The 21,283-nt window shown below is 44.3% G+C and overlaps 1 protein-coding gene across 1 annotated transcript in view; it reads right to left on the reverse strand.

Annotated features, from left to right (window-relative positions):
- The window catches only part of LOC124720509 (procollagen-lysine,2-oxoglutarate 5-dioxygenase), a 438,909-nt gene that overhangs the window by 25,084 nt on the left and 392,542 nt on the right, over positions 1-21,283 (reverse strand). The window contains exons 12-13 of the mRNA XM_047245868.1: positions 8,747-8,929; positions 4,627-4,731 (exon numbers count right to left, since the gene is read on the reverse strand). Coding sequence (XP_047101824.1) covers positions 4,627-4,731; positions 8,747-8,929 — 288 coding nt within the window. The remainder of the gene's footprint in view (positions 1-4,626; positions 4,732-8,746; positions 8,930-21,283) is intronic.

The following is a 21,283-nucleotide window of genomic DNA, read 5'->3' on the forward strand; positions in this document are numbered from 1 at the left end:
TGTATTGTGGAGACCTCACGCCCCACGTGTTGAGCAATTCGGCGGTACGTCCACCAGGCCTCCCGCATGCCCACTATACGCCCTCGCTCAAAGTCCGTCAACTGCACATACGGTTCACGTCCACGCTGTCGCGGCATGCTACCAGTGTTAAAGACTGCGATGGAGCTCTGTATGCCACGGCAAACTGGCTGACACTGACGGCGGCGGTGCACAAATGCTGCGCAGCTAGTGCCATTCGACGGCCAACACCGCGGTTCCTGGTGTGTCCGCTGTGCCGTGCGTGTGATCATTGCTTGTACAGCCCTCTCGCAGTGTCCGGAGCAAGTATGGTGGGTCTGACACACCGGTGTCAATGTGTTCTTTTTTCCATTTCCAGGAGTGTATTTATGGATACAAAATCTACTCACCAGTTGACGGCAGGAGAACACACGTATACAGGTATTGAACTTTGCAAGCTTTTGGAACCAATGGCTCCTCCTTTGGGCAGAAGGGTCAAAGCAGAAGGAAGAGGAGTGAAGGGAAAGGACTGTCGAGGTTTAGGAAAAGGGGTAGAGTTCGGAAAAGTCACCCAGAATCCCAGGTCAGGGATGAGAAGAAAAGACTGGATGAGAAGGAAAGACTGATTGTTGGGGAATGCACCAGATAAGATTTCAGAAACCTCATAATGGTTTTTGATTGTTCAAATCTCATCCAGTGCCATCCCCAACAATCAGTTTTTCCTTCTCATCCCATTCGGTAAGTCTCCCTTGCCCTACAGTTTTGGGTGACTTTTCTGCCCCTTTTCCTAAATCTCACTAGTTCTTTTCCTTCACCCTTCTTCCTTCCCCTTCAGCCCTTCTGCCAGAAGGAGCTGCTGGCTCATGGGGCTTGCATATTTCAGTACCTTTGTGGACGTGTTCTCCTGCCGCCAATTGGCGAGCAGACTTTTTTGTTTATACAGTTACATTACACTGTCCCAAAATTTATTACTTTTGCTGATATAAAAATATTTAGTCTCTTTTCAACATGAGAATTTATGACTAAAGACACATGAAACAAGGATTGATTCATTTTTGCAACTTCAATAATGAACACTGGGCAGCCATTAATGTTTTTAATGGAAGTCTATTTTTTGTGATTGAAGAGCATATTTGAGAGACAAATTGAGCAATGTGGCTCCTTCGCAGGCTTGGCAGAAAATTATGGAGCAAAACACAGAGAATTTGGGGATTTTTGTGCCGCAGTTATGGCCACTCAAACGGCAGCTGTCTGGAAGTTAACTCCACTCTTCACTTTCCACTGGGGTTTTTGTGAGATGACTTTCATTTATGAATGTAAACTCCAACTGCCCAAGAAGCTCCATCGTCAAGCTTTTATCAGGAATGCGTGGGATAGAAACGTTACCCTTTTTCAAACCAACAGCACAAATCATGGAATCAGCACTAGAAATAAAAATAATCTTCACAAACATTTAAAGTCACTTACTTTGCTTGAGACAAGGTGTTTATTATTAAGAAACGCAAATTTTCAATAACTTGCCAGATGCCATAAGAAGCTCAACTACTAATAAAGATCAGTTTGAGAGGAGCCTATAGGATTTATTGGTGGCCATCTCCAACTCTTCCATGAATTTCCTAGCAGAATCAACAAATGTGTACATGTTATTAGTAATATCAAATAATGTATTATGTACAATCTGTCATAAGTACAGATTCAATGGAGTAATGAGATGAAAGTCGATGTTGTGAAACTGTATTTCTATTTGATGACGCTTGGCTACATCCACATCTACATCTACATTTATACTCCGCAAGCCACCCAATGGTGTGCGGCAGAGCGCACTTTACGTGCCACTGTCATTACCTCCCTTTCCTGTTCCAGTCGTGTACGGTTCGCGGGAACACTGACTGCCAGAAAGCCTCCGTGTGCACTCAAATCTCTCTAATTTTACATCCGTGATCTCCTCGGGAGGTATAAGTAGGGGGAAGCAATATATTCGATATGTCATCCACAAATGCACCCTCTCAAAAGCTGGCCAGCAAGTTACACTGTGATGCAGAGCACCTTTCTTGCAGAGTCTGCCACTTGAGTTTGCTAAACATCTCCGTAACGCTATCACACTTACCAAATAACCCTGTAACGAAACTCGCCACTCTTCTTTGGATCTTCTCTGTCTCCTCTGTCAACCCGATCTGATACGGATCCCACACTGATGAGCAATACTCAAGTATAGGTCGAACAAGTGTTTTGTAAGCCACCACCTTTGTTGATGGACTACATTTTCTAAGGACTCTCCCAATGAATCTCAACATGGCAGTCGCCTTACCGACAATTAATTTTATATGATCATTCCACTTCAATTCGTTCCGTACGCATACTCCCAGTTATTTTACAGAAGTAACTGCTACCAGTGTTTGTTCTGCTATCATATAATCGTACAATAAAGGATCCTTCTTTCTATGCATTCGCAATACATTACATTTGTCTACGTTAAGGGTCAGTTGCCAGTCCCTGCACCAAGTGCCTATCTGCTGCAGATCTTCCTGCATTTTGCTGCACTTTTCTAATGCTGCAACTTCTCTGTATACTACAGCATTATACGCGAAAAGCCTCACGGAACTTCCAATACTATCTACTAGGTCATTTATATACAGGGTTATTACAAATGACTGAAGCGATTTCACAGTTCTACAATAACTTTATTATTTGAGATATTTTCACAATGCTTTGCACACATACAAAAACTCAAAAAGTTTTTTTAGGCATTCACAAATGTTCGATATGTGCCCCTTTAGTGATTCGGCAGACATCAAGCCGATAATCAAGTTCCTCCAACACTCGGCGCAGCATGTCCCCATCAATCAGTTCGAAAGCATCGTTGATGCAAGCTCACAGTTCTGGCACGTTTCTTGGTAGAGGAGGTTTAAACACTGAATCTTTCACATAACCCCACAGAAAGAAATCACATGGGGTTAAGTTGGGAGAGCGTGGAGGCCATGACATGAATTGCTGATCATGATCTCCACCACGACCGATCCATCATTTTTCCAATCTCCTGTTTAAGAAATGCCGAACATCATGATGGAAGTGCAGTGGAGCACCATCCTGTTGAAAGATGAAGACGGCGCTGTTGGTCTCCAGTTGTGGCATGAGCCAATTTTCCAGCATGTCCAGATACACGTGTCCTGTAACGTTTTTTTCACAGAAGAAAAAGGGGCCGTAAACTTTAAACCGTGAGATGGCACAAAACACGGTAACTTTTGGTGAATTGCGAATTTGCTGCACGAATGCGTGAGGATTCTCTACCGCCCAGATTCGCACATTGTGTCTGTTCACTTCACCATTAAGAAAAAATGTTGCTTCAGCACTGAAAACAAGTTTCGCACTGAACGCATCCTCTTCCGTGAGCTGTTGCAACTGCGCCGAAAATTCAAAGCGTTTGACTTTGTCATCGGGTGTCAGGGCTTGTAGCAATTGTAAACGGTAAGGCTTCTGCTTTAGCCTTTTCCGTAAGATTTTCCAAACCGTCGGCTGTGGTACGTTTAGCTCCCTGCTTGCTTTATTCATCGACTTCCGCGGGCTACGCGTGAAACTTGCCCGCACGCGTTCAACCGTTTCTTCGCTCACTGCAGGCCGACCCATTGATTTCCCCTTACAGAGGCATCCAGAAGCTTTAAACTGCGCATACCATCGCCAAATGGAGTTAGCAGTTGGTGGATCTTTGTTGACCTTCGTCCTGAAGTGTCGTTGCACTGTTATGACTGACTGATGTGAGTGGATTTCAAGCACGACATACGCTTTCTCGGCTCCTGTCGCCATTTTGTCTCACTGCGCTCTCGAGCGCTCTGGCGGCAGAAACCTGAAGTGCGGCTTCAGCCGAACAAAACTTTATGAGTTTTTCTACGTATCTGTAGTGTGTCGTGACCATATGTCAATGCATGGAGCTACAGTGAATTTCTGAAATCGCTTCAATCATTTGTAATAGCCCTGTATATAGTAAAAAGCAATGGTCCCATAACACTCCCCTGTGGCATGCCAGAGGTTACTTTAACGTCTGTAGACGTCTCTCCATTGAGAACAACATGTTGTGTTCTGTTTGCTAAAAGCTCTTCAATCCAGCCACACAGCTGGCCTGATATTCTGTAGGCTCTTACTTTGTTTATCAGGCGACAGGGCAGAACTGTATCAAACGCCTTCCGGAAGTAGAGAAAAATGGCATCTACCTGGGAACCTGTATCTAATATTTTCTGGGTCTCACGAACAAATAAAGCGAGTTGGGTCTCACACGATCACTACAATGCACCTCAGTGTACTGAACATTTACATGGTTGGTGACGACCTGGTTATTACCTTTTAAACGAAAACTTATTTAACATTTTTGCTTCTACCAAATTCATGAGCACCATTTCACTTTGGATCTGTGGACAGTAGATTACATGTATGTTTTTCTTTGTCAGCATTTTTTGTGCGTTCTTGTTTTCTGACTTGTTCTACATTCTAGAGGATCCCGTCACTATGACTCTATTAGAACAAAAAGTACTTCTAATCTAATGTAAGTGTATAACTACCCTTTCCAAAATGTCGCACTCACAATGTGATCCTATGCAACGAGAAAGCCGTGAAGATTTTCTTGTGATATTCACTTACATGGTTGGTACCATCAGACCACTGTCCAAATGCTTCCATGATCTCGATGAACTCCTTGCAGAAGCGAGGTGTCAAAATTGGGAACCAGTAGACATCTGGACACGGCTGCAAAACCGAACAGAAGAAGCATGCTGTAAGTTATGTAATGAGTACAACCAAGAAATGTAATCTTACTGCAACTCACAGCTATGTTATTGGCAACCCATTTGTAGTAGAATTAAATTTATGCAAACAATGGAAAATTCAGGATGGAATGTAACAATACGAGAGAAAGAAAGTTGCTACTCACCATATAGCAGAGATGCTGAGTCGCGATAGGCACAACAAAAAGATTCACACAATTATAGCTTTCGGGCATTAAGGCCTTTGTCAGCAGTAGGCACGCACACACACACACACACACACACACACACACACACACACACACACACACACACACACACACACACACACACACACAAACGCAACTTGCACACACATCTCCAGTCTCAGAGAACTGAAAATTTATATAAAGTATGTTACAATACGGAATTTTTGCCTTTGTTATCAATAATTAAATTTTGAAAATTAAGAAATGGGAAAGAGGAAGTAGCCATTACCCAGAACAAATAAACAACACTATCTTAACCATGCAGGAATGCTAATAAGTTTTGACTTCATAGTAGCAGTCCATATAGCAATATTTTTTTAATTTTTTATTCTGTTTACCAATGTTGATCTTTCAGACCATTCTTGGGCAGCGGCTCTGAAATACGAGGTGTGTCCAGAAACTAAGTTTCATTTTGGGAAAAAAAGCTCATGAAACATTTTTCCAACAAAGATCTATTTTTACAAGAAAGAGCATTTCTTAAACTGTTATTCAACACAGTTGCAACCATTTTCAGACATTCGTCATACTGGAAAACCAACTTCTCTGTGCACTCTTCACAGAAAGATGCCTCCAATGAAGGCAGGCACTGCTGAACACTACTTTTGCGTCATTGTTGCTGTCTAAATGCCTTTCTCAAAAATCACACTTCAAGTTGAAGAACAAGTGGCAGTCAGAAGACGTGAGATCGGGACTGTACCGCAGGTGATCGAACTGTTCCCAACCAAATTGCTGACTTATGTTTTGGTTGACACGAGCAGAATGGGGATGAGTGATGTGAAGAAGCAACACAATGTCTCGATTGCGCATTCCACATTTTTTTTTTTACTTATAACCATATTGTCGTATCTCTCCCAGAACACAGTGCACGCGATTATTATTATTATTATTATTATTATTATTATTATTTTTTTTTTTTTTTTTTGTGCTGACAACATTATTTTGAATTTTTGTTTTTTGGGGGATCGAGAGTGCCTCCACTCCGTCAACTGTTGTTTTGCTTCTGGAGCGATACGACAAACCTAAGTTTCATCACCAGTCACAATTCTGTTTAAGAATTCATCTCCTTCATTACAGTATTGGCTAAGAAATGTCAAAACACTGCTAAGTTACTTCATTTTGTGAACAACTGCAGGCAATTTTGGAACCTGGCGGGAACACAATTTGCAAAAATTTAAGCAATATGTGACAATCTCTAGCAAAACAGTTTTTGAAGTTTGTGGATACTCATCACAAAGCATTCATGTTGTGAACTGTCTGTTTTCACATATTTTGTCATTCACTTTCTCAACCAAACCAGCACTGTCAACAGAAGGCTATCCTCTACATGCTTTGTCAAGAACACTGATTCGTCCATCGCTGAATTGTCTCACCCATTTCCTCACTATTAGATCAGTTATTACATTTCCACCACAAATCTCTACAAGCTGATGATGACTTTCAGCTGGCTTAACATTCTCTGCATTCAGAAACCATATTACAGGGCAAGCTTCAGTGTCAGCAGACTCAGGGAATCTTAAACATTTTGATCACTCACAAATGCAAACACAACACAAACCGGCTGTAATAGGGTCAATGGGAAGATAAATAAATAGAGAGATGAGTGCGAATTTGCAGAACTGTGACATTAGTGCTGCAGTAGCAGTAAAATGGAACGGTTCTTACTTTCCGGACACACTTCATTTATAACAGTTACAAAACATCGTGTGTGACATACACTTGACAACATCGAAATCTATCATAAAAGCAACATATAATATTACGAGGTGCGACAATAAAGTAATGAGACTAATTTTGTTTGCAAGATGTGGCAACCCTGCACACTTGTGTAGGCACAATATCTTTGACCTCCGTCTATAAGCTGGTTCTAGTCCAAGTGGCACATCAATGCAACTGCTCAGTCATGACTTGTGCTGTAATAATAATAAGTTAACATGTGTTTGTGTCTCTCATCACGAAAATGGAACCGCATAATATTGCACAACGGTAAGCCATTTCTTTTTGCATTAAATTGGGTGAAAACGCGCCGACAACTCATGGTAAGCTTCAGAAGGTTATGTAAAGAGCTCAAGTTTTTTGTTGGCATAACATGTGTAGTGAAGGCAGAACGAATGTTGAAGATTAAGACCGCAGTGGATGACCATCAACCTCACGGACGGATGTCAACTTGGCCAGGGTGCGTGAACTCGTACGATCTGATCGAAGATTATCCGTGGAAATGATTGCAGAAGAACTGAACATCAACTGAGAAACGGTTCATCTAATAATAACTGAAGATCTCGGTATGAGAAAGATTTGTGCAAAAATGGTCCCCAAAAATCTCATACCACAACAGCCGATATGTTAGAGCAAACGGAAATCAATCCAGAATTGTTGACCTGTGTTATCACTGGTGATTAAAGTTGGTTATTTCAGTACGATCCAGAGACAAGATGCCAAAGTTCGCAATGGTGCTCAAAGGGATCACCCAGACCAAAAAAAGCTTGCATGTCAAAGTCAAAAGTGAAATGAATGCTTGTGTGCTTCTTTGATTCCAAGGGAATTGTTCATAAAGAGTGACTGCCTCATCGACAAACAGTTAACCAATATTATTACAAAGAAATTTTAGAAAGACTTCATAACAGAGTTTTTCGTGTCCGTGCCAACACTGCTGATAATTGGATTCTGCATCACTATAATGCGATATCCCATACTGCTCTGTCACTACAGCAATTTTTAACCTCAAAACAAATATCAGTACTACCACAGTTATTCACCAGATATTGCTCCATGTGACTTTTTTTCTATTCCCAAGAGTCAAAACGGCGGTCAGGGGACACCATTTTCAAACAACACAAGATGTCCAAAAAGCTGTGACGAGGGTTTTGGAGGATATTACACAAAATGAGTTCCAGAAATGTTACCATCAATGGCAGAAAAATTGCAAAAAGGGTGTGCAATCAGAAGGGAATTACATTGAAGGAGACAACACTAAACTTGACTAAAACGGTAAGCAACATTTTTTTTTTTTTTTTCACTTCAGTCTCAGTACTTTACTGTCGCATGTATTTCCCAGCCTGTGCACCAAGCTGCTGTGTACACCTGACTGGCACCTCTCAGAAACTGCTATCTAGCTAGTAAAGGCTATGGGCTATAGAAGTGAAGCTCCAACTTCTGTTCCTCATACTATCCTTAGTAAAAATAATTAAAATCCACAAGTAGAATGTGCATAAAAGAAAATCCTCATACTGTACGTGAACATGTAATACAAGATTGTCTACAATCTGCTAAAACATTTGCAAAAGTTTAAAAGGTCAACAGCCAGTATGTTATAAATTGCCCTCTGTCCTGTACTTGGCCAAGCTATTATATATGGTTCGGAAGCCAGATGCATTGAGCAAGCCGCCTCTACAACTCACACTCCACTCACATCCCCCAGCATCACACGACACTTCTCCCACACATCCTATCGGCTGCCGCAGACACTGCTCTCGAAGTATGGCCTGCAAACAAACTTAAATGGAACTACCCACTTCTGGCTTGGAATACAGGCTGACTTTGGCCCCCAGGCCACAAAAAGTGTATTTTATTTGCGTTCATATCATATGACACACGTAATATAATATAACATATTAATCGATAGTAGCAGGGGATCTACTACCAATTAAGACCTGTAAAGGAGTTATTTGAATTAAATGTTCTTCCCAGCAAAGATAATATAAATAAATAAAAACAGGTACAGAAACTCAGTACCACAGCAATGCCTGCCCTCACCTGCTGCGCCGTGTTGTTGGGGTTGAAGTTCTCAGTGTAGTTGGCGTGGATGTAACGCTGCTCCCAGTCCCACCTGTTCTCGAAGATCTGGTAGACCTCCGGGTTCGTCTTCGACGTGTCGAACGTGTCCGGGTCCACCAGGTGGCCGAAATCTAGCCGGTTTGACACGTGCATGAAAATGTCCTGCAAGGAAGAAGAATACATTATTCTAAATGCTCTGACCAGGATGAGCATTCACAAGAATGTGTCCAAGTATCCAAAAGGGGTGGGGGCAAAGTGAAGTTTTAAAAAATTACATTAAAAAAATGTTGCAGCCTAAAGAACCGCATTTAGTATAGAATTGGAAGGAGAATCAGCATTGGTGTATTTTTTGTTTCTTGTTTTATTCTTCGCAAAATCGATTTTTGGTCACTGTGATCGCTCTAAGCTTGTTGATACCAGTGCCTACCAATTTTACTGTATATTACAGCACTGAGGATGGTCACTAAGTGACCGAAAATCGATTTTGCAGAGAATAACAATAAATAAATAAATAAATAAATAAATAAAATACGACCAATGCTGATTCTCCTTCCAATTCTATCCACTATTTGGTCGTGGTGCACGGAACACTCCATGGAGTCGCCAGTCAACTGCATTTACTGCCACCAGTGTATAATGTGTGCGTATTGAAGGATTGTAGTGTCAGTGATTTATTCGCCAGGGTTGTCAGCAATCAGATGGTGCTCCAGAGGCTCGCCTGCATGCCCTCTATTTTGTCAACGCAGGCAGTGACTGTGCTAGATTTATAGGTGAACAGTGTTTGCAACACTCATTTTTGGCTACAACTGAGCTGCACTGAGTGTTCTCCAGGTGAATAGCTTCAGCCATTTGAACAGTCACACTGTGGGCCTGCAGAAGCTGCATGGGTGTACTGATGGATTACAGCATGTGTTGGGCGCAATGTATCGGTCACTGCTTGGTCGGTTGGTTTGTGGATTAAAGGGACTAAACTGTTTGGTTATCAGTCCCTTTTCCCATAGTCACGCAGTTCCTGCATGAAAACCATACCCGAAAAGAATCCTAGTGCCTCAACTCTGGAGAAGGAACAATATATGTAAAACTAAACGTGTAGCCACACTGAAGGAGAACACGAAAGAAGCACGCCAAATGTGAAAACGTGAACTAAAAGGAAGAAAATGGTAAAAAGTTGTTAAAACAATATAGCAGATGGCCTGGGCTGGCTGATTGCAAGAATAAAAAAGGGATGCGCCAGCCACTCTGCAACCCACTAAAAACTCCAGTCTAAAACCGCCAGGCAATAGAAACACAGATGGTGAAAAGATGAACAAGTCGAACAGACAGCACCAAAGGGACCAAGAAAGAGTTAAAATGCAGGTAGGGTGAAGGTCTGGGAAAGATGGACAACATCCACCCTTAGAATGAGTGATAAAAACCCCCATCTTGAACAAAACTTAAAACTAGATCAGCCATTGCGGTGAGGCGCTGTCACCTAAGTGTGACTCGTGGTGGCTAAATTTGGACAGTCACAAGATGTGGCCCGTAGTCCAGTGTGGGGCACAGTGACACAGGTGGGTCTTCGCGACATAGGTGGTGACCGTGAGTCAGCGTCGTACGGCCGATGTAGAGCCGGCAAATGACAACGGGCCCTTGCAAGAGGTTCGCTTGGAGAACTGCCGTACATTAGTCGCCTCCTGTACTGTATGTGACTTGAATGAAATTTTCACTCTACAGCGGAGTGTGCGCTGATATGAAACTTCCTGACAGATTAAAACTGTGTGCCGGACCGAGACTCGAACCCGGGACCTTTGCCGTTCGCGGGCAAGCGCTCTAGCGACTGAGCTACCGAAGCACGACTCACGCCCCGTCCTCACAGCTTTACTTCTGCCAGTACATCGTCTCCTACCTTCCAAACTTCACAGAAGCTCTCCTGTGAACCTTGCAGAACTAGCACTCCTGGAAGAAAGGATATTGCAGAGACATGGCTTAGCCACAGCCTGGAGGATGTTTCTAGAGTGAAATTTTCACTCTACAGCGGAGTGTGCGCTGATATGAAACTTCCTGGCAGATTAAAACTGTGTGCCACACCGATACTTGAACTCGGGACCTTTGCCTTTCGCGGGCAAGCACTCTACCGACAGAGATACCCAAGCACGACTCACGCCCCGTCCTTGTGACTTGTTCGGTACAGTCAGGAAACACCATTCCATAGTCCAGAGCCCAAAAACTTTGTGGCAAAATATCAATTGAAGATAAGATTCCAATATGCCTATTTCCAGACTCAGTTTGCGAGTAGTCTCTTTGGTAAGCCTGTCGGCAAGTCCATTTCCTGGGATTCTGACACATCCCAGTATCTGTACAAAGGCCACTGACCATATTGTTTGAGGACGAGGACTCTCGAATGGCCATCACAAAAGGATGGTGCGGACAGCACCGGTCAAGAACTACAAATGAGGAACTACTCTTCGATGCAGGAGCGGAGCGCGAGAGATGGCTACCAGTTCTGCAGTGGCAACACTGCAGCTGTCTGGCAACAAGTGCTGTTCAGTATATCCCGCACGAGCGTAAGCAAACCCAACATGACCATCAGTCGACAAACTGTTCCTGTAAACTACGAGGGTCACTCCAAAAGAAATGCACACTTTTTTTTGTAAAAATACAGTTTTCATTCTGCATGTGTGAAAGTTTTACAGTGTGTAGATGCATCCTTCCCGCTTGTTTTCAAACTTAGTTCCACATGTTCCCGTGAGTGGCGCCGTTACAGCACGTCTTCGAGATGGCTGCTGAACTTGACGTTCGTCAGAAGCAACGTGCTGTCATAGAATTCCTGTGCAACGAGACATTGGGAAACATCCACAAGGGGTTGAAAAAGGTGTACGGAGATGCTGCTGTCGATCGCAGTACAGTCAGTCGGTGGGCGAGCTGGTTACGTGACGAAAGCGGGCACGGCAATATTAAGGATTGTCCTCGCAGCGGCAGGCCTCGTACTGCACACACTCCAGACAATGTGCAGAGATTTAACGAATTGGTGACTGCTGACAGACGCGTCACAGTGAACGAATTGTCACGCTACACTGGGATAACGAAGGAAGTGTTTGCAGAATACTGAAACTGTTGGCGTTAAAAAAGGTTTGTGCTAGGTGGGTTCCCAGGTTGTTGACAGTGGCTCACAAAGAAACAAGAAGAACGGTATGCAGCGAACTTTTGGAATAGTACGAGAATGGTGGAGATGAATTTCTTGGAAGAACTGTGACAGGTGATGAAACGTAGTTCCATCATTTTTCACCAGAGACGAAGAAGCAATCAATGGAGTGGCATCGTGCAAATTCACCCAAGAAAAAAAAAAAAATTCAAAACCACACCTTCCGCTGGAAAAGTTATGGCTATGGTGTTTTTCGATTCCGAAGGACTCTTGCTTGTGGACATCGTGCCAAGTGGAACCTCCATAAATTCTGATGCACATACGACTACACTGAAGAAACTTGAAGCTCGACTGAGTCGTGTTCGACCACATCAGCAGAAACAGGATGTTTTGCTGTTGCAGGACAATGCACGGCCACACGTCGGTCAAAACACCGTGGAAGCGATCACAAAACACGGATGGAGAGCACTGAAACACCCGCCTTACGGTCCTGTCCTGGCTCCATGTGACTTCAATCTCTTTAAGAAACTGAAAGATTCTCTTCGTGGAACAAGGTTTGAAGATGATGACTCCCTTGTGCACGCTGCCAAACAGTGGCTCCAACAGGTCGGTCCAGAATTTTACCGTGCGGGTATACAGGCGCTGGTTCCAAGATGGCGTAACGCAGTTGAGAGGGATGGAAATTATGTGGAGAAATGAAAATGTTGTTCCTAAAGGATGTATCTACACACTGTAATACTTTCAAACATAAAGAATAAAAGATCGGTTAAAAAAAATAGTGTACATTTCTTTTGGAGTGACCCTGGTACCTCTGAACCCTGAGATACGTGAAGAATAGTATCGGTGATGTGTCGGTGTTTTAAGCTGTGGTGTGTGGAACATTCTCATACCGTCACACGAGTTTGCAGACCTCCACCCGGTAAAGATGCACGTCGAGGTGGACACACTGTGGGAGTGGCGGCGGCAGACCCTGCTTGCAGCAGCATTAAGACAACGTGCACGTGTGGCCACGCTACCACCGACTCTGGGGTCGTGGAAGAGTCGACACAAGAATGGAGTGGTGCTCTGTCATCTTCAGTGATGACAGTAGGTTCTGCTCCGGTGTGAGTGACGGAGACCTGCTGGGCAGCCTAGTCCAGAGTGCATTCTGCCACAACACACAGATCCCAACCCAGGCTTCAGCGCACGGAAGCCATCAGTTACAACTCGTGTTCACATTTGGTGTTTACGCAGGTTAAAGCGACCAGTTCCCGCTACATTGCAAAGGCTATTACCCCCGTGCTACTGACGTTTCTTTGACAAGGAGGTGAAGTGCTTTTTCAACAGGACAAGACACATCCACATACGACTGCCATAACGCAACATTCGCTTCACAGTGTACGACTGTCCTGGCCTGAAAGACATAGGGATCTCTTGCCAACAGAACACGTATGGAACACAAAGTGGGAATTTACTTGTTCTCCAAGGAATGCGAGAACTATTGCTGTATGCCGGGCCGAAGTGGCCGTGCGGTTAAAGGCGCTGCAGTCTGGAACCGCAAGACCGCTACGGTCGCAGGTTCGAATCCTGCCTCGGGCATGGATGTTTGTGATGTCCTTAGGTTAGTTAGGTTTAACTAGTTCTAAGTTCTAGGGGACTAATGACCTCAGCAGTTGAGTCCCATAGTGCTCAGAGCCATTTGAACCATTTGATTTGAACTATTGCTGTATTGCAACCGAAGACAGAAAATGCTAAGGGCAGTCTCTCACAGGATGCCACTTGGCATCTTTACAGTTGTTTATGTGTAAGAATTTATGTCTGCTTTGCAGTCAGAAGGGGTGTACTGTGTATTGATGCTACTGTTTAGGTGCCCCTTACTGTGACGTGTGTTCCATTTGGTCTGAACTGACAATGATGCACCATCACATCATCTGTCAATAAAATGACCTTGTCCTTGAGGATGTTGCATTTTTTTTTCCTACAGTGTATATAAAACACGAGTTGGTGAGGACCTGCTCATACAGCACAATGTGCAGTGCACTAAACTCTGATCCACGAACGATGGCGGTTCGCGCATGTCGAGGCATAGTCAGGGACTGCATTGTTGCCGATTCTAAGTGACAGTTGCAGTTGTTGTTGTTGTTGTTGTTGTGGTCTTCAGTCCTGAGACTGGTTTGATGCAGCTCTCCATGCTACTCTATCCTGTGCAAGCTTCTTCATCTCCCAGTACCTACTGCAACCTACATCCTTCTGAATCTGCTTAGTGTATTCATCTCTTTGTCTCCCTCTACGATTTTTACCCTTCACGCTGCCCTCCAATGCTAAATTTGTGATCCCTTGCAGTATGTGCATGCATTTTCTTTTGGTTCAAGAAAACATATATACTGCAAATTATATCTATCCCTTGCTTATACAGAATAAATCACTTACCACCACCATCAGCAACATCAATTTCCAACAAATGAAATATAAATTGACTAAACAATTCGCTACAATCACGTTTAATGCTCACATTAGCTACGGCATTCAGAGCAGAGCCCTCAGAACATTACTAAATGCTCATTGGCTGTCAGAAAATGCGTGATGTAGGTGCACAGAACAAGCTTAAATTTGAGCGCCATCGTTTGTGACTCCAACTATAGCCTGCAAGACAGGCAGGTGACCAGGCCCAGATCAAATGTGTGTGGCAAATTAACGATCTCAAGCGTTAAAACATGATACCACAAAGAACATACACTACTGGCCATTAAAATTGCTACAGCAAAAAGAAATGCAGGTGATAAACGGGTATTCATTGGACAAATATATTATACTAGAACTGACATATGATTATATTTTCACGCAATTTGGGTCCAAAGATCCTAAGAAATCAGTACCCAGAACAACCACATCTGGCCATAATAACGGCCTTGATACGCCTGGGCATTGAGTCAAACAAAGATGGGATGGCGTGTACAGGTACAGCTGTCCATGCCGCTTCAACACGATACCACAGTTCATCAAGAGCACTGACTGCTGTATTGTGACGAGCCAGTTGCTCGGCCACCATTGAACAGACGTTTTCAACTGGTGAGAGATCTGGAGAATGTGCTGGCCAGGGCAGCAGTCGGAACATTTTCTGTATCCAGAAAGGCCCGTACAGGACCTGCAACATGCGGTCGTCCATTATCCTGCTGAAATGTAGGGTTTCGCAGGGGTCGAATGAAGGGTAATGTAGGGTAGGGTCGTAACACATCTGAAATGTAACGTCCACTGTTCAAAGTGCCGTCGATGTGAACAAGAGGTGACCGAGACGTGTAACCAGTGGCGCCCCGTACCATCACGCCGGGTGATACGCCAGTATGGCGATGACGAATACACGCTTCCAATGTGCGCTCACCGCGATGTCGCCAAACACGAATGCCACCATCGTAATGCTGTAAGCAGAACCTGGATTTATCCGATAAAAATGACGTTTTGTCATTCGTGCACCCAGGTTCGTCGTCGAGTACACCATCGCAGGCGCTCCTGCCTGTGATGCAGCTTCAAGGGTAACCGCAGCCGTGGTCTCCGAGCTGATAGTCCATGCTGCTGCAAACGTCGTCGAACTGTTCGTGCAGATGGTTGTTGTCTTGCAAATGTCCCCATCTGTTGACTCAGGGATCGACTCGTGGCTGCACGATCCGTTACAGCCGTGCGGATAAGATGCCTGTCATCTCGACTGCTAGTGATACGAGACCGTTGGGATCCAGCACGGCATTCCCTATTACCCTTCTGAACCCACCGATTCCATATTCTGCTAACAGTCGTTGGCTTTCGACCAACGCGAGCAGCAATGTCGCGATACGATAAACCGCAATCGCGATAGGCTACAATCCGACCTTTATCAAAGTCGGAAACGTGATGGTACGCATTTCTCCTCCTTAGACGAGGCATCACAATAACGTTTCACCAGGCAACGCCGGTCAACTGCTGTTTGTGTATGAAAAATCGGTTGGAAACTTTCCTCATATCGGCACGTTGTAGGTGTCGCCACCGGCGCCAACCTTGTGTGAATGCTCTGAAAAGCTAATCATTTGCATATCACAGCATCTTCTTTCTGTGTGTTAAATTTCGCGTCTGTAGCACGTCATCTTCGTGGTGTAGCAATTTCAATGGTCAGTAGCGTAGTTTACACTATTTACATGCAGGTGGTACACAAAACCTTCAAGGCGGCCAGACACATATCCGCACACTTGACGAGCACGCATGCATAAGCGTGCTTCACAAGAGCACACAAACACAACCGTGCACAAATTCCTTGCGTCTCCACACAGCCAGAGCAGACTCGCAAAAGCATCTGTTTGTTTACAGAAAATGTTAAGTCATTGCAATGATGCACTGGTTTCGGCAGCATTTTTGCTTTTGTTAATCAGAAGACTAATGAAACAGGTGTTAATGAAATAGCGTCACCACCAACTAAAATCGTATCTTGTAGCATTCCGGGTGTTCTCGATTGTAATGCACGCAATATGATATGTAATTTCAGTTCTGGGGACAGTGCTTCATGCATTACAGTACCTTTATTCCTTATCGCATAATTAACTCTATGTAGAAGAACCGTGAACAGTTCTGGTGACATTCTAAGATAATTAAAAGAACTTCTTGGGTCTTCCGCTATAAATTACTTCAGCAAGGTTGCTGAGCAACCGAGCTGACGTGTTTCCTTCATCCGGTCACGAATCGAAACACGTTTGTTATTTTTTACTTATGCAGCGATTCCACGCAACAAGCTTTAACTCCATCGCAACTCGTGCAACGTGCAGCTGCCAAAACCTTCATTTCAGACACGACTCAGGGATCCACAAAACGACGAAAGTGAAGTGTATACTGGTGTGGCCGTGTGTATGAAACCAGCTGCGTGCAACTCATTCCATGCAAGAAGTGGCGCAACCCAATGTCGTCATGTAAATTAGGCTTAAACAAAATTTGGTCCAGCATCAAGCTATTTGTACAATCCTGATGTTTGCACAAATTTATGTAACATGTGCTGAAATTGCTTCTGTAGGCACACTTATGGATGCGTTCTTGTCAAGCATGCAGTTACATGTGTGGTCACCTTTAGGTTCCCTTGTCAACTGCAGCATCAGGGACAGCACCCAGTCACATAGTTAAATAATTAAATAAGTAATGGAAATGAAATAAATACAGCTGTGCACAATGGCAACTTTTATCCTTGATTTTCCTCTGCGAAATAACATTTGAACACAGAACCTTACATTTGTCTTCCATTTTGGTAGAAGATGCATGGTCTTTGTGCTAAGCAGTCCTTACCCCTGGACTTCCAAGAGCCCTGTGTCAAAGTCTTTGTTCTGCAAGATTTACACATTGCAGGGGAATCAGCTAAAGCTATAAACCCATTCCATATCATTAAGATGCATACAATTGACTTCTTTTGATTTTAAAGATGCTGCTGAAACACTGTTGCCAAAGGAAGTGTGTAAGAATGCCGAATGAGTATGATCAAAGTGACTCGCACTCGTCTCTCTCAAACAGCTACCAAAAACTCTTCCCTGGAACAGAAGGATGGGAAAATGTCGAAGTATTCAAAAGAGGAAACTCTGTGGAAAATGTTTGCTGTGCTTTACTTCACCTTAAACACTAGCCTTGTTTATCAATTGCAGAAGGGAAACAACTGTTGAGGAAGTTTTACAGTACACTTTGCAATGATGCAATATCTTATCCCGAGAATGGAAATGAGAAATCAACACAGAGAGATTTTTTCATGAGTTTATTTTGTTATTCTCTCATTAGAAATGTAAACCAAATGAGAAATGGTCGTTGTTGACCACAGTTCCACTAGTTAAAATACACTCCTGGAAATTGAAATAAGAACACCGTGAATTCATTGTCCCAGGAAGGGGAAACTTTATTGACACATTCCTGGGGTCACATACATCACATGATCACACTGACAGAACCACAGGCACATAGACACAGGCAACAGAGCATGCACAATGTCGGCACTAGTACAGTGTATAGCCACCTTTCGCAGCAATGCAGGCTGCTATTCTCCCATGGAGACGATCGTAGAGATGCTGGATGTAGTCCTGTGGAACGGCTTGCCATGCCATTTCCACCTGGCGCCTCAGTTGGACCAGCGTTCGTGCTGGACGTGCAGACCGCGTGAGACGACGCTTCATCCAGTCCCAAACATGCTCAATGGGGGACAGATCCGGAGATCTTGCTGGCCAGGGTAGTTGACTTACACCTTCTAGAGCACGTTGGGTGACACGGGATACATGCGGACGTGCATTGTCCTGTTGGAACAGCAAGTTCCCTTGCCGGTCTAGGAATGGTAGAACGATGGGTTCGATGACGGTTTGGATGTACCGTGCACTATTCAGTGTCCCCTCGACGATCACCAGTGGTGTACGGCCAGTGTAGGAGATCGCTCCCCACACCATGATGCCGGGTGTTGGCCCTGTGTGCCTCGGTCGTATGCAGTCCTGATTGTGGCGCTCACCTGCACGGCGCCAAACACGCATACGACCATCATTGGCACCAAGGCAGAAGCGACTCTCATCGCTGAAGACGACACGTCTCCATTCGTCCCTCCATTCACGCCTGTCGCGACACCACTGCAGGCGGGCTGCACGATGTTGGGGCGTGAGCGGAAGACGGCCTAACGGTGTGCGGGACCGTAGCCCAGCTTCATGGAGACGGTTGCGAATGGTCCTCGCCGATACCCCAGGAGCAACAGTGTCCCTAATTTGCTGGGAAGTGGCGGTGCGGTCCCCTACGGCACTGCGTAGGATCCTACGGTCTTGGCGTGCATCCGTGCGTCGCTGCGGTCCGGTCCCAGGTCGACGGGCACGTGCACCTTCCGCCGACCACTGGCGACAACATCGATGTACTGTGGAGACCTCACGCCCCACGTGTTGAGCAATTCGGCGGTACGTCCACCCGGCCTCCCGCATGCCCACTATACGCCCTCGCTCAAAGTCCGTCAACTGCACATACGGTTCACGTCCACGCTGTCGCGGCATGCTACCAGTGTTAAAGACTGCGATGGAGCTCCGTATGCCACGGCAAACTGGCTGACACTGACGGCGGCGGTGCACAAATGCTGCGCAGCTAGCGCCATTCGACGGCCAACACCGCGGTTCCTGGTGTGTCCGCTGTGCCGTGCGTGTGATCATTGCTTGTACAGCCCTCTCGCAGTGTCCGGAGCAAGTATGGTGGGTCTGACACACCGGTGTCAATGTGTTCTTTTTTCCATTTCCATGAGTGTATTACTGTTGTACGAGGGTATTCCCAAAAGTAAGGTCTCCTTTTTTTATAAGCACATAGACCCGTTTATTTCTACAATGGTTTACATCAGTTTACAGCTTGAACATTTAGCTATTTTTCGACATAATCACCATTTCTGTCGATGCATTTTTGTAGACACTGTGGCAGGTTTTGTATGCCCTTGTCATACCAGCTCGCCGCCATGTTGTTCAGAAAGTTATGGACCTCTTCTTTCACCTCGACGCTGGGGAGACTCTGGAAAAACTCAAACGGGCAATTCAGAACCGGAGTAGAGGAATGTTGAGCAAGGGTGTACACATTCTCCGTGAAACGCTCGCCCACACATCGCTCGGCAGACCATTGCTCTCCTGCAACAGTTTCAGTGGAACATAATCACCCACCCACCCTATAGTCCTGACTTGGCGCCCAGTGACTGTCACCTGTTCCCCAGGTTAAAACAACATTTGGCAGGAAAGCGATTCAGCTCCGACGACGAGGTGAAAGAAGAGGTTCATAACTTTCTGAACAGCATGGCGGCGAGCTGGTATGACATGGGCATACAAAAACTGCCACAGCGTATATAAAAATGCACCCACAGAAATGGTGATTATGTCGAAAAATAGCTAAATGTTCAAGCTGTAAACTGATGTAAGCCGTTGTAGAAATAAACAGGTCTATGTACTTATAAAAAAAATAGGTGACCTTCCTTTTGGGATTACCTTCGTATTTCTGTATTTGTATTATCACAAATGTAACGCAGTCCCTCTGTATTGATGACATTCTCTGGTATAACACTTCCAGAATGTTCTTAAATAAATCATTTACATTCTAAACTCTCTCATTACTTTTTGGAGTGATGATGTGCACATCATAATTCTGTGGTATCAGAATACCTTCTCAGTTTTTCAGATACAAATAAGTTAGGTCAAAAAGGAGGGATATCACTTTTTGAGTCTCCTGAGAAATGTGAGATCTGCAAATGTGAGATCCACTCATCATATGTTTTCCTTTTCCCTATCGTTTTTTTCCCTTTACCCAAGTTTCTCTCTTAGACCTTGGAGAGGTGAATCTTCGGATGTTTCTCCTGGTAAGATACGCAAAGTCGCACATGTATTGCTCGTACCAACATTTTTGGTTCAAAATGATTCAAATGGCTCTGAGCACTATGGGACTTAACATCTGAGGTCATCAGTCCCCTAGAACTTAAAACTACTTAAACCTAAATAACCTAAGGACATCACACACATCCATGCCCGAGGCAAGATTCGAACCTGCGACCGTAGCGGTCGCGCGGTTCCAGACTGAAGCGCCTAGAACCGCAGGGCCACCCTGGCCGGCGACATTTTTGGGATGAGCATTTTAGACTCTAAGCACATTTTCGTGCAGCATTTGAGGTCATGCACTTCCCTTGTTACAAAATTTACTATAATTCTAAAACTTACTTGTTCCATACCGTAGGGAGAGGTCAGAATCATGATCCAAAGAAAATGTAAATAACTAACGTAGTATAATTTTTGTACCTACTGTGTGGTAGGAAAATGAGTGAATGGGCATCATGGGAATGAGAATATTTGTTCTTCATCTAGATGGATATTATGCAAATCACACTGAAGTGCCTGGCAGAGGGTTCATCGAACCACCTTCACTATTCTCTATTATTCCAATCTCGTATAGCGCAAGGAAAGAATGAACGCCTATATCTTTCTGTACGAGATCTGATTTCCTTATTTTGTCTTGGTGATCGTTCCTCCCTATGTAGGTCGGTGTCAACAAAATATTTTCTCATTAGGAGGAGAAAGTTGGTGATTGGAATTTCGTGAGAAGATTCCGTCGCAATGAAAAACGCCTTTCTTTTAATGACGTCCAGCCCAAATCCTGTATCATTTCTGTGACATTGTCTTCCATATTTTGAGATAATACAAAACGTGCTGCCCTTCTTTGAATTTTTTCGATGTACTCCGTCAGTCCTATCTGGTAAGGATCCCACACCGCGCAGCAGTATTCTAAAAGAGGACGGACAAGCGTAGTGTAGGCAGTCTCCTTAGTAGATCTGTTACATTTTCTAAGTGTCCTGCCAATAAAACGCAGTCTTTGGTTAGCCTGCCCCACAACACTTTCTATGTGTTCCTTCCAATTTAAGTTGTTCGTAATTGTAATACCTGGTC

The sequence above is a fragment of the Schistocerca piceifrons genome, chromosome 11 (assembly GCF_021461385.2).
Source record: "Schistocerca piceifrons isolate TAMUIC-IGC-003096 chromosome 11, iqSchPice1.1, whole genome shotgun sequence".
In the NCBI taxonomy this organism is placed as follows: Eukaryota; Metazoa; Arthropoda; class Insecta; order Orthoptera; family Acrididae; genus Schistocerca; species Schistocerca piceifrons.